The sequence below is a fragment of the Xiphias gladius genome, chromosome 14 (genome assembly GCF_016859285.1).
Source record: "Xiphias gladius isolate SHS-SW01 ecotype Sanya breed wild chromosome 14, ASM1685928v1, whole genome shotgun sequence".
Lineage (NCBI taxonomy): Eukaryota > Metazoa > Chordata > Actinopteri > Istiophoriformes > Xiphiidae > Xiphias > Xiphias gladius.
Window position 1 is genome coordinate 22,978,699 of NC_053413.1, and position 15,035 is coordinate 22,993,733.

General features: G+C 41.9%; 1 protein-coding gene across 1 annotated transcript; it reads right to left on the reverse strand.

Annotated features, from left to right (window-relative positions):
* Positions 1-7,321: 7,321 nt before the first annotated feature.
* On the reverse strand, positions 7,322-15,035 carry myadmb (myeloid associated differentiation marker b). The gene is made up of 2 exons (XM_040144198.1): positions 14,840-15,035; positions 7,322-10,128 (listed from the first exon to the last, which is right to left on the reverse strand). The coding sequence occupies exon 2, from the start codon at positions 10,006-10,008 to the stop codon at positions 9,127-9,129; it is 882 nt and encodes a 293-aa protein (XP_040000132.1). The 5' UTR covers positions 10,009-10,128; positions 14,840-15,035; the 3' UTR covers positions 7,322-9,126.

The window sequence follows — 15,035 nt, forward strand, 5'->3', positions numbered from 1 at the left end:
ATGGTTCAGCACAACCATAAATGGGCATGTTTTGGAGAACAAAATGGCCTTAATGGTAATGGACAGATATAGTTGGTGTAGAGCTCCAAACATCTTTTAAGATGAACTTAACGCTGGAATCTGTAGCCATAACTCCTTCATGACATTGACTTTTCCAGTTCTAGCTCCTACTTTTCCCTCTGGCTGCAGCTCAGGAAAGGTAGTTACACTTGGAAAGTTTGTGAGAGGTTGATGTGGCTAAAATAACGGAATGAAAAGCCCCCTTTACGAACTACCAACCAAAATGCGGCAAGAGCGAAGGTGGACGTAACAGTTTCACTAATTTGTTCATATTTAGGGCATATTTAGGGTTCTTATTTAAGAACAGATCGTAACGTCCATGTATGATTGCTGAATACATCTCTCCAAAACCATGGCCATTAATATGCTACTCTATCGGCCTCTACTCTTCTGGGAAGATTTTCCACAAGACTTTGGAACCGGGCTGGAGGAACGTGCTCCCATTCAGCCACAGAGGCATTACCGTGGGCGGCCACTGATGGTACGTGATAGCTCTGGTTCAAATTTGGCTTGTCAGTTCACCCCAAAGGTGTTGGTTTGGGTTAAGTTCAGCGCTGAATGGACCAGGCTTTGTGCATTGTCAAACAGGAAAGGGTTGTACACTGTTTTCTAAAATATGTTGTGTGTTGTAAATTTTAAGCTTCCACGTAATTGAAACTAAGGGCCCTGGCCCAAACCATGAAAAACAGCCCCAAACTACTACCAGCACACAAAAGTATGTGGACAGGCATGTTTACATAGTTTTGGCCATTTACTGTGGTGCCGTTTGGTATCATGATATTCTCCAGTATACTACTTATTAATACTTGGAAAGAATCGATCTCTTTGACTCTTCTTGTAATTGTGGGAAACAACTTTTGTTTGTCGTTTGATTTTTTTGTATAGCAAAGTTTCCCAGCCCATGAGTAGACAAGCAAGGTCACCCTGACTTGACACTGCGAAATGACTTACTCAAAATTCAATTAAGATACTTACTGCGCCAGGAAATGCTTCAAAAGCTTTTTTCATACCTCGATTCGAGAATCTGATACGGTAATAAAAAAAACCCTCATCTTTCCCGAAGATGCCCAATTGCTTCTTACATCATTATTTCTTGTATTGGTATTTGGGAACGTGTGGCACTCTTCTATCCACATGCGTTACAGCATGAAATCACTCAGAGTTTCACCAGGGGGAGGTATAATCTCAAACATCTGACAGTGAGTCCTCTGGGTCGGCCTGACTGACGCATACAGGTTCATACAGCAGCTGCCAAATGGACGTTTAATGGAAAGGCCCTCAGATAAAGAGCTCAAAGGACTTTACACCTAAACTTAGCCTCAGTCACTGGGAAGCCAGAGTCCCAAAAGACAAGCTAACTATGGGATCACTGAGGTATGTGGAAGCAGGACATAGCAGTTAGGCTGTTGCCTGCTGTTAATGTGACTTAATACAGTGTACAGACTGTTTTACCATAAAAACACTGACAATTCTACTGGGTTACTGCTACTAATGTTGCTTCAATAATACTGTTAGTAACTCTGATACACTAACTCATGCTTTAAAATGCTAATAAACGATGTCAACACTAATAACACAAATTCGGTTACCAACAACCAGGAATACCAACTGAGTTAACACTAATAATAATACTAGAGACATTAAATGTATCAGTTTAACACCAACTGCTAAGGACCAGGGACACTTTTTATTTGACTGGTTGTGTGAAAATCCGCTTTGGGTTACTTTTTGTACCATCTGGGCAGTTCCCACCCACTCCCTTAAATCGGCTCGTCCTCTGAGAGCGACGGGGCACTGAGATCAGTGTGAGCCGGGCTCGACAGGCAATGACTGACAACTGCTGACCGTCAAAACCAAATGTCATTTCATTTTACTACAACTGAACCCGGTTGGACCTTTCTTATCAAATGCAAATTATCATTTGACCGCAGCTCTGTGATAAAATACCTGTAAAAGTTTACACCTGTTCATATCTCTGTTCATATCTCAAGACTTTTAAGTTTAATTTTACATTTAACATTATCCAAAAGACTCAGTAGAAAAATATCATATTGAATATATATATATTTATACTGTATATATGTATTATGATTGTTTTTGTGAATGTAATTAGGCACAGCGGTACTTAGTGCTAAATGCTAACATTAGCATGGTAACACGCTCACAATGACAATGCTAACATGCTGATGTTAAGCAGGGATAATGTTTATCATGTTTACCATCTTAGTTTTGCAGGTATTTGGTCATGAACCAAATATCACCGAAACAGGATTCGTTGTATCCTATGGGGACCATGAATATCTGTACAAAATTTCTATCTACTATTTGCTATCCATTCGGTGGCTATCAAATATTAATACATATTCAGAGTTAATAGATATTTCAGTCTGAACCAAATTTGGACTGACAAGCCCACCTGCCGATATTGCCATGGCTAAAAATTCGGGAGCTTCTGTTTCCAGAATAATTGTCCCAATTACTACGAATAATCCATAACATTATACCTGGATTTTAAAACAGGAACTTTTAGAAACAAATATCTCAAGACCTGGATAAATAAACCAAAACTAAAGTATCTGAACGGCTACATACCACAAGAGATAGGTGAGCAAATACGTTTTTCTGCGGATGAACCGACCCTTTATCACTACAACACACTAAAGGCATCTTTATGCTAACGGACCACTGCTAATACAACGATAGCCTTCTAACGCTAATACTACTAACGGTGTAGCTAATACCAATGCACCTATTCCTACTTGTATTACCGATATACTTTTAACGCAAAAAGATGCTACTGCTAATTTTATTCATACCCCTCAATGCATATGCTATATTTTAGCCTATGTGTGGCTAACCAGAATTTGGTTGAGATTTCTTCATACAGATATTTTAAAACAGTATTAGCGGATAACACAGACTAATCCTATTGGAATAATTTAATGCATGTTTATACTGTAGCACCCCCAGAGAGACAATCTACAGTGTGTATGGAGATAAAACAGCCATTTTTTTCATTCATGAATTCCGATCATGTCACAAGAGACAGGTTTAAAGAAACAGTTGAACATCTCAACATCTTGTTGAGAGTTAGATCAGTAGAGAGGATTGTTGCTACTCTCATGGCTGGCATGAAGACTGAAAACGGGGGAAACAACTAGCCTGGCTCTCTCCAAGGGAAGCCAAATCTATTTTCCAGCACCTCTAAAGCTCACTAACCACCATAGTATGTCTTGTTTGTTTAATCCATACAAAAACATTGTGAAAAAAGAACAAGTTGTAGTTTTATTGGGGGTCATGTGTGTGGCCATTTCTTGAACAGGAGCAGTGTCTTCCCACAGTGTTGTCATATCCGTGACATGGCCAGACAACCAGCAGAAATTCCTGGGCGTAACTCCGCCAAGACAAGTAATAGTCCAGCGCATGACCCCCAGTAAATCCACCATTTGTCTCTTCACAGACTGAGCAGTCCTCCCCATGATGAATTAACTGACTGGACTTCCTCTTTAAAACACGTAGATACTGGGGGATCCTATACTGGAAGCGACATACTGCGGCACAGTCAAAGGTCAATGTAAGGTTAAAATGACACAAATGTGTGGAAATAAAACAAGAGTTGGAAACAATCCAACAGAATTGCCTCACGTCTTACTCCCAAACAGCTTGCACAGCTGTTTGCCATTGAGACTCACGGCTTGGCGAGAGATGAGGTTAGTAATCAGACTCAAGCCAAGTAGAAAGCTACAAGCTCTTTCTGTGGGAAGATCAGGATACATGAGCTCTGAAGGAATGTTCGGCCTTTTCAAGCGCCCGGCACATCTGTGTGTCTATTTGTAATTGGTTGTCATTCAAGTGCTTGTTGTTCCACAGTTTACTCTTGGCTGCGTTGAGAACAACACATCCGCTTTAAAAGTGGAAACACAATGCTGTGTATGAGACGGAGCTCTTTCTGTGGCCTCTTTCATTTGAGATTGTATCGAGCTATTGTATCGCTGATGACTTAAACTCTTTGTTCTTTTTATGGGTCAGAGTGGGAAGGCCAAGAATTAATTTAGTTACCTAAGGAGAGTAGGAAGACCGCTCCCCACAGCACGTTGCTGTATATATAACAGTAGCAAAGCTTAGGAGAAATGATTTGAAACAAACAAAAGCAGTGCAAATTAACCTCATGCCAGCAGAGTTCGAATCTTGCCAGAATTTTCTTTTAAGTGTACAAGGGCATAGGGAAAATAGTAAATGTTTTTCATTAAGTAGTAGGAGAGGAAAACATGTCGAATTAAGGGGAAAAGCTGGGATTCAATCCATAGCATGTCCACTCCAGGGGTCAGCAGCATGTGACTGATGTTTATCATCAAAATAAGAGAGACATTGTATTATATCACATGTTTTAGATGACACCCATGACGTGTTATATAATACATAACCTCAAATGTACACAAATGAACCACAAAAGACATTTAAATCACATGTTGCACATATGCATATCATGAAACCTGATCAAAATTTGGAAAAAAATGGAAGTAGAGGAAACAGGATTATACTCAGATATATACTGTCTGCCACTTTGCTATCTGGTTTCTCTTTTTATTCCTTTTCTGCTTGACACCCAGAAGCACATAAACTAAAGACGCAGGGCACACAGGCTCATTAGATGCGACCTGAGCTCTGTGATAAAATTAGTGATTATTTTTTTGTTTAAGTGTCATACCCCAAAAGGTATCCAGCCCACAAGGTCTTATAAAACACCAATTACATACAAATGTAAGGGAAAAACAAAAGGAAAGGCGGGCGGTATAACATGTACCGCTCTCATATTTCAACTCCTACTTCAACTTTATTATTATCCCAGAGGAAATGTGGTTTGCATGCAGGTCACAGGCAAACACTGATGACGATGAACAGAAACTACTAACAATGAGGGGCACAAAAGCAATAAAATATACGGTATATAGATAAAAGAATAATATCTAAAAATATATATTTGCCAATGAAAGTGTTTAAACAAGCAGCAGATCAAACCAAAAATAGAAATGCCAGAAACACCACTATCCTTGGCCTTAAAAAGTTAAAGATAAGATTAAGGCCAATGGCAGATATCTAGAGCTAAATAAAGTGCAGTTCCTGGTAAAATGAAGTGCAGGTGTGACAGTCTCCATTAAAATAAGAGATTCAGTCTTTCAATGCCGACAGCAGTAAAGGGGAGATTTATTTTCGGCATCCAGTAGCGGCAGCCTGAAGGAAGGATGTCAAACTCCTCATGAAGTGGGCGGGACCATTAAGAATCATCCTGGCCTTACTGATGACCCTGTCACAATAAATGCCTCGAGGCTGAGCTTGCTGCATCACCTTGCTGGTCCACCTTGACAAGCTTAGCGTTATTTAAAAAACAAACAAACAAACTAACAAACAAACAAAAAAAAAAACGTAAAAACACACAACAGCACCTGCTGCTGGGTCGCCACAAGAGCAGCACCCCCATACGTTTATGATAAGCCGTTAATAAAAGTAAAACGCCTTGTATGTATAATCTACATTCATCTGTCATATCAAAAAGAGGGATTTCCAGCAGACGCTTTCGTAAAAAAACTTAATTTGAAGGTGATGAGAAAATGCTCATGCAGAACATATAATATACATTTAATTCTCAACCTCAAAATCCCACAGGCGACACTTTTCTGTCTTCCTCTGGGACTAACTGGGCACAAATATCCCATTGGGAGAGATTAAGATTAAAATTTTTACATACAAAAAGTATGAAGATCTTATAATATGTGACACTTTGTCATAAATTAAAATATCAAACAGTAAATACAAGTAGAGCTGAAATTATTAGTCATGGTTCCAGCTTCTCAAATGTGAGTATTTCTGCTTTTCTTTTTAACCATTTAAAAAATTTGAATTTATTTTTATTTATTTGGACGTCGTTGCCACCTCTTGTCCTGGCCATAGATTTATAGGCGACTGAAATGTCGAATATGTTCCACTCCCTCCCCCCCAAAGTTGATCGGAACCGAAGTGGACTCTGATCCTGACTGTCAAGGACCTGGAGCCCTGAGATTCACTGAAGCCCCTGGGGGTAGTCCCGGGATCCACATGGAGCTGGAGGGAATCTGTCCATGAAGGTAGGAGGTAGGGAAAGTAAAAAAAAAAAATGTGGCGAGAGATAAAGTACAAGGTGGAATACAAATCGTGTGCATTGAGTAGATGCAGCTGATTTATAGTCAGTTTACTTTCAGTTCAAACAATCAGCTTGCTCGCTTTTTTTTAAAATGTGAATTCATTTGCATACATGTAAAGTTTTACATATATACAGACCACTTACAGGGAGTTTTCAAATCACTATTGTCAGCTCTCATAGCCTTAATAGATCCAGGCAGGTAGCGTACAGTTAGCTTGTGTTTTAGTGCCTGTGCCGGGAGCCCATGGTTTTTGACAAAGAGGGTCTGTTTTGGTTTTGCTTGCCTAGAGAACCGAAAACAGTGAGTTCAAGTGTCTGACAGCAACACGAAGCTGCAAAATATGGTGTTGATCCTCAGCGGTACCAGCAGCACTAACAAACATTTTACGTAACCATCCGTCATTTACTTCAGTATCATTATTTAAAATACAGCAGCTTTGCATCACTTTGTAGTAAGGGGGCTCCAGGACCATGCAGGGGCATTAGCCATTCAGGTGAGAGCCACAAACCAATAAGCAGGCTCATGGGCAGCAGGTGTGTCAGATTCTGTGGGCTACCTCCACATTTTCTGTCACCCAGATTACGCTGCTTCGTGTGCTCCCTCCAAGCTGTGAGACCGTTGCTCTTTAAACTTATGGCTCCAGTAAGCCAAACATGTTTCTTTTTTTTTTTTTTTTAATCACTGATGATGTTTTATATCCATTTTGGATTTTTATTGCTGGAGTGCAAGCTCCCCGAGGTATTGTCAAAGCCCGCATGCTGACGTGCTAATGCTCAGCAGGTCATCCTTTCCGTGAGCGCCGTCTTAGTTTAGCGCGTCAGCATGCCGACATTTCTGTTGGGAATGTCAATGCCCGTATCCCGTCATAAACCAAAGTGTTTGGCAAATTAAAGTCCATCCAACAGCTGTTGAGGTAATTCAGTCCATGCCAAAGTGGCGGACAGACCAACCAACAGTTACCGACAAGCCTAGAGCCGCGCCCCTACTGTGATTAAAAACTAAAAAAGAAAATTAATGAAAGTGGATCATATGACACCTTTAATCAAACAAAGGCATAAAATAATACAACCACACACACAAACATCTGTATACCATGTGGTTTTATTGAAACCCTGGGTTATCTTTCCTTACAACACTGATGTGGCAAGCACACTTGAAACATGAACAGTGAAATATAAAAAGGTTTGAGAATATAAAAACATCTAGATATAGAGAGGATCTACTTTGGTCTCTCTGAGTGTTTTTACAGCAGTACTAAACCAATAGACCCAATCATGAATGTGTGTGAATTTAGTGGTGTGAGTTTGGTGTTAATAGATGCTATGATATTTGGAGACACCGGGACATTAAACACCAAGAAAATACTACTATTAAGTGCACTTTAACCATACTTGTTTTTTAAATCCACAATCTTGCATATGTTCTTTCCACATTTATATTCTTGCCATATGATTGTAGCTTGCAGATACAGATACAAATATCTTATAAAAGGAGCAAAAAGCTAGCTTAGCAATCATCTTAACATGTAAACTATTTTTGCACTACATCAAGTCAAGGGGGTCAAACATTGGAGCCGTGTAAAAAGTACTGATGAAGGATACAACCCGAACAGCTGCACTGCGTACTGCTGGGAAACCGAAACAATCAATCACTTTAAAGAAACCATCAAAAAACACAGCGAAAAGTGAACTGTCTTTGAAATCTTGGATTTCCAATCGTACGGCATTTGAATATTTTCTTGGCTCCGTACAGCTGGTATTCAATTTTTTTTCTACGTTTCGTCCTCTAGCAGTTAAATACAGAAACACTGCTTGACAGTCTTTTTATTACTGAAATCAAATTTAACACAAACGTAAGGCAAGAGCATTGACATATACATTATGCAAAGAAAATCAAACAAAAAGACAATAATAAGCCGCCATTTACTTTGGTTTTTCATCATTTGCAATCACAGACTATGTTTACATGCACATACAACAGGATTTTGGGTGTTAGCTTGTATTCTTGTAAGAGTCTCGTTTGGGAGATTCTGTTGATAGCTTACTCATATCTAGACATCACAAGCATCCCTGTGTGTATGAAATAATTGTGTATTTTAAGTATTATAATGGGCCATGCTCTGCCATTATAATGGTTAAAAAGGCGTTTTAATATCTTGGGTAATATCAACATGTCCTAGCAATCACACTCAGGCCTCTCATAATCAAGATAAGAGTCTATTCAGGTCACTGGAAGCAGTGGTTGACATTTACATGATCCAACACATGAACAGAAAGCGTCAGTAATGTAAGGGAATATTGTACGTGTAAACATAGCCATTGACCTCAACCTCCTCCTCTTCTCTTTCCCTTCCCCCTCTCCTAAGATCCTAAGGCTGGCAGTATGCTTCACAAAAAAAAAATCAAATTTGGCAGGTTTGCAAGTGAGTTTTGGGGCCAAAAAAGCAAAAGAGTTGGGTCTGAGGATGCAGGTTGGCTAGATGAACTTGTCAGTTTCTTTGAAAAGACCTGTTCACTGCCTCTAATACATCTTCATCTGATACACCCTCAGTCAATCATTACACAAGTACTGTGGGCCACTTCTTGTTCTCCTACTGTTTTGTTCTACCAGAACTATAGCAAAATCAAATCCTTTTATTTTCAAAGCAAATTTCAAATGGAGTACTTCAATAAACTAAACCAGTTGTGGTATAACTCCACGGTCTGTTCCCATCGTGACCCAGAAGCTCCTCTCGCTGGTGTGGACACCATTAAACAAACAGACCCAGTGAGTACACTCGCATTTGCTCACAACAACGTATTTGACAGCAGTTTGACAGTCTTTAAAAACATGACAAATTCAATTTTTATTTGGAGCATACTGCTGGCCTAACATCCTTTGTCTTCCATCAAGCACTGACAAACACCAGGCGGGTGGAGTAGATCAGGTCGGCCAGGTAGAGGACAAAGTTGAGAGCAGTGAGCACAGCCACCGCTACGAGCTTATCCCACCCACACAGCCCCATGCCGCCTGTGCAAGAGGATGGCCTGTCTTTCCTTCCGCCGTGTTTGGGGTCAAAGTTGAAGATGGGCCAGACGATGGTCGCTGACAGATAGAGGGCCACGGCCAGCAGGGCGTAGGCAGACAGGAAGCGGGCGAACGGGAAGGGGAGGCAGCCGGTGCACTCACCTATGCAGAGCAGGATGATGGCCGCCGACAGGATGAAGCAGATGCAGTAGACCGACATGCAGTACTTGAGTGCATCGTTACGGTCATACACCACGGGGTCAGTGATGAACACAAAAATGACACAGGCCACAAAGGTTTCACAGACTTTCAGCAGGCCAGGGGCTGTGGCCATGTAGCCGGCCACCTCGCCTGGACGCGCCTTGCTGATGCTCACCTCGCTTATGTAGGCGATGGTGGCCAGGCAGGAGAAGACGGTGGACACGATGCGGTAGTTGTGGACCTCACTCCCCCCTGAGGATCCCTTGAGGAAGTTGAGGGGGAAGATGATGGAGGCAGACAGGCAGAGCAGGGCGGCGTAGCAGGCGAATGTGATGGGGAAGTTCTTCCAGGAGACAGGGGCTCTGGTCTGAAGGCCAAACAGCTCCACCAGGATGACGAGCAGAGTCCCGGCGAAGCTGAAGGCCCAGCAGAAGATGCACCAGTCTCCGGTGCCGTGATGGAGATTGCCGCCATGCACGGCCACGGAGAAGGCCACACAGGAGAAGATCATGGCTGCCAACCGTGTCCATAGGAGAGGGCTGGATTGGAGGACTATAGCCATGATGAGAGTGGTAGTGGGTGATGAGAGAAGCTAAAAAGGTTCCTTTGAGATATGATTCTTTATTTCCTTTTGGGAATCACTTCCTCAGACTTTTATCATCAGCTACTCAGACAGAAAGAACTGCAAGAAAAAAAACAATAAAAAGAATTAGCAGGCCAGTTTTTACAGTTTTATTTAAATTTTGAAAGACCTTTTAGATGAAGAACAAGATACGACCACATGAGGGCAACAGCTTGCAATTCTCCTTAAACAGCCTGTATACCCCTACATACCACTTTAGACACACAATGCTGTCATTGTATTTTTATGAGTGGTTGAAACAAGTGAAACCATGAAAACACAATTTCAAACCACAAATAATGACTGCACTGTGATCACACTCGTCCCAGCATATTTACATCTGGTCAAATCATCTGGTAAACACTCCGACTCTTTTTCTCTGGTAGTTTCTGCCTCCCAGCAAACTCCAGACTGCTCTCTCAACTGCATTCCCACACTGAGTGCAGATGGTTTCACTCTGGCCATGTCCTCAGCGACGGGTGTGGCGCAACAATCTCCACCGACCCTACAGTGTGTCTGTCATCGTGCTCTAAACATGACCCTCCTCACTTGTTCCACTCCCAAAGCCCTCATCGGCACTGCAAAAGCGTCCTAACTTCCAACAAGCCTTTGAATGTAAAGCACCTCTGTCTTAAATTCTGAGCTTTGTTGATGGAAACTGCCTCCTAACGGCCCTGAAAATCTGTTGTCTTCATCAGCTTTTCACTGTAAGTGACGGGATTCTACGACAACAGAAAAAATTTTCTGCCAAAGTTAAAGCAGTTCCTGTTATGTCACGTAGGAGAAAGTGATGGCACGCCCTTCAGAGCAACAAGAGTTTTTTACTCTCAGTAATACTTAATACTTGGAAATATCTACGGATGTTTTATTCCAAAAGTCTAATTTTTGCTTATTTAGTCATGAATATTTAAAGTTACAGCGATATACTAAGGGTTGAAACCGTGTTTTCAGAGGCTTTAAAGACAGCAGAATACTTCTACAGTTCTATTAGGTTTGGGTTAGGGTCAACACAACACTTACAACAAAATGATGTTTAATACATTGTTTTTCTAAGTTGTACATTGATTTTATTGGAGAGGACCTTGTATTTAATGACAGTTTTGACAATGGCTGTTTCAGGAGAAGATACAGTACTCTTTTGAAGTGAGAATACGTAACAATAGCAAGATTGGAGAAGAGTTATAAAGTTACAGAGCAATATCGCTCCTAGGTTTGCTAACAATAGCCAAATAAGCCACTAGTCATGCCAGACCAAGTTAGGGTGTAGCAATAAAACCCTTGAGTCTATTGAATTGAGTAATGGCGCGATTTATTGCCTGTGAATAAAACTTTTCACTCACAAGTGAATGAATGTGCCGTTACTTTTTTCTAAAGTTACACGGTCTCACTTTAAAGCTTACGGGGGGAATATGTTTTGGCCCGGGCTCGATTCGTAAGATAACAGTGAAAACTGACATCACAATTACCGAGAGACAAAGGTAACATGTTGAGAAAAACAGCAAATCCTCACATTTGCAAAGCTGAAACCAAGCACATTTGGATGATAAATTACTTAAATAATTAATGGATTATCAAAATATTTGTATTAATAGCTGTTTTACCAGTCATTTGATCACTAGTTTTGGTATATCTTTGCTTAACCGACCAGTGTTGATCAGGATAAAAAGCTTTGTTGCTGCTTGCTTGATTTTTGTTCACCCTACTCTCGGTGCTGGATTTCGTGGCTGCTAAAAATCTGACAAATCGGTGGCAAATTCAACTTCACACTTTTATAAAACCCTTTGCCGAAATTATAAGTCACTTGGTGTTTCAACCAAACTCCAGAGGTGAGGTATCAGGTGTGAAATGGTTGCGTTCAGCTGTGCCCATTGCAAGGCAGCGAGGGATATTTCCAGTTGAGACAAATTACTCAAACCGCAACCCGTTCTGCAGCTGCTTTGCACTGTGACCTAATGATGCTTCTACCATTAATACAGTGCAGCTGATATCCTCTTGCTCCTCTATGATGATTTGTATTGAATGTTGGGGCAGACTGGCGTCTATATAAAGAAGCTCTCGCTCTTTAATTCCGAGGGGCTAATACTGTCCACAGCTGATGTTCATTGCCTGAACATTTTCTGTTATCGAACTCTGGACAAAGTACTTCTGGAAAATATTTTTGGATGTGACAAAAGAACTCAACACTCGTGCCAAGATTTTTCGTTACTTGCATCACAAAAAGTCTTGAAACCAGCTGAACTGCATTGGGGGCTTTCAGAAAGACAGGATTTTAAGCCACAAGAGACAGATAACAACAAGACGAGACGGACATTTTTACAGCGCAGGAACACTCTGACCACACTGGCTGTCCTCCCTCCCATTCCTCCTGACACCCATCGGCCACTTGGCTCCACGAGTGCTGCACTGCGTGTTCCCAGTTTACACAGAGAGGCCGTTATAAACAAGGAGGAGAGGCCTGTTTACATCAGTCCCATTAAACGCCTGTGAAGCAGTCGAAGGGTGGGGAGGGGAAAAGCTAGACTGTGGCAAGGTATGAATATAACGGAGATGGCAAAAAGAGACAGAAATGGAAAAAAGAAACCCTTAAAATCCTGCAGGATGACTCACATGAAGCCAAGAGGGAGGGGAGGGTAAGGAGAGGGGTGAAAGGAGGGAGGAACACGGGGGAAGCCCTGCGCCTCAGCCGCAGAGGGACACATAGTTTATACACAGTGATGGAGTGGAATAGCAAAAGAGTGAGTCACCGCTGGCCCTCCTTTCTCTCCCTCTGTCTCTATCCCCCTCCTCCCTTATTTCTTGTAAGATTTTCCACCTTACTGATGTGTTCCAGATGTGCTACAGTCTGGCTGCTGGTGAACAACTGGTAACTTTGTCATATTTGCCAAGTTCTTTCCTTTCCTCTCCCTTTCCTTTCCTTTCCTCTCTTTCCCTCTCCTTCCTTCCCTCCTCATAGTCTCATTTGGCGACTACTCCCTCTCTTTTCCAACAGTTGTCCCCATTTCTCCCTCCCAGCCCAATGCTCCCACTCCAGCTTTAAAGTCAAGGTACCAATTATGCTTCATGTAAACCACTCACAATAAACATATACAGAGGGTCGTAATGGAAAAATCAATCCCGCCACTCCCGCCGCCATTACTTTGCTGCTTATGGAATCAAGTCAGGAAAGCAATGGGAGAGGAAAATGGCAGAGGAAAGAAAAAAAGAAAAAGCAACAAGAGCTCAGTGTGGAAAAAGTGTCTTTTCACAGCACAGCATGGAAAACACGACAGGATCACGTAAACAGGGGCACTTCCCCAAATGGAAGAGGTGCTGAAAATAGGTTGACACATCAGGCTTGCAACAGGACAGCAAACAGGATGTGACACCATCATACTCCTGTGTCCAGTCACTCAAGCAGCAGGGGAGTGTGCTCTGCACACAAACACACACACCCAAACACACACGCACACACACAGGCACACACACACGCACACACACAAGTATCATAAGGCCAAGACATTCAGGAAACAAGTGTTTGTCTCTGGCTGAGAGGTCATGAGCGCTGCTTGTTTGGTTGTCATGACACAACATCACTAACTCAATTTCACCCGTAATCCACTTACAGGAGATCCACGGGGCCAAGCACAAGACAAGCTCTGTCGGCAAACCACCCCAATCTGCGTGCATGTGTGTGGAAGTCAGAGCTTAACGTTAGTATATTTGTTTATTAAGGTTCGACTGTTGCCTGTTTTTCGAAGACTGAGGCAAAATATACCCTTGTGATCCCTTTTCAAACCAGAACAATCCCAGATATTAAGCAGTTCTTCTTTTGCAGCCCAGAGACCAATGGGATACAGAATTTACACCAACCTGAGATACTAAATCTCCCTGATGAAACACACACACACTGATTATTTTTCAAGGGTCATCACCTTTTTTCAAGGCAGACTGACCCGCCACATCCTCTCAGCGAAGGATACAGCTCCTCGTTTAAATGAACACGAACAATGAGGAACTTGTTGGTGAAAAACTAAATCAGCGTCTTAATATTCCAGGAAAGTGAATCACAATAGCCACACGGCAAAAAAAAAAAAAAAAAGAGGGTAAAAGTCCCCATAAAGTAGTTTGACAGCTGTGTTTTAGTTCCATGCAGAGGTTCATTCATTGACAGTGAGGGTGGGTGTGCCGCCTGCCGCACCCTGGTCCCACCACACACGCCACACCGCAGCCTACTAAACACAAACCGATGCACAGAGACAGATACACAGGGAGGGAAATCAACCTGTGAAAACATCACCCCGTTGAAGACTGTCTGAAAGTTACACGCCACAAAAGGTACTGTGGTGGAAAATCCTAAAAAAAAAAAAAAAAAAAAGTGTCGTAAAAGTTGCTATGAACTCACCAAGCAGCAACTTAGAGATAAATAAAGTCATGTCTAAGTTTTTCTCAAACTCTCAACTGTTTTTTTTTTTCTTTCTTTTTCTTTTATGGCACCTTTCCAACTGCGGGCTCGACAATGTCAGAATAAAAGCTCTTTTTTTTTTTTTTTTTGAACTTAAAATGTCTTTCAACATGTAAAAAAAAAAAAAAAAATAAAAGCACTCCGGCTGCTGACAGTATCCCACTTTTCGCCGTGAGACATGCAGGTAAACGTGATTCAACAAGCGGCAGCTGAAGTAACGGTTTTTTTTTTTTTTTCCTCCCCTCGCACAATCGCGCAGTACTCGTCTCGCCAAACACTTGCCCTTGCCGAAAAAAAAAAAAAAAAAAAAAAACCCTTAACGTTGGTTACCTTGCGTGCTCGCCCGCTGCTGTTCTCTGTCCTCCGGGGATGTCCACAGCGGCGGAGAATCGTGGATTGCAACTCCCTCCGCTCCCTGACTGGATTTACTAGCAGCTCGCAGGAGCAGCTCCCCGCCCAGCGAAACCAAATTAGGCATCGAATGTCTGCGCCGTTATTTCACATCTGTCTGAATTCCCCCTCCGGC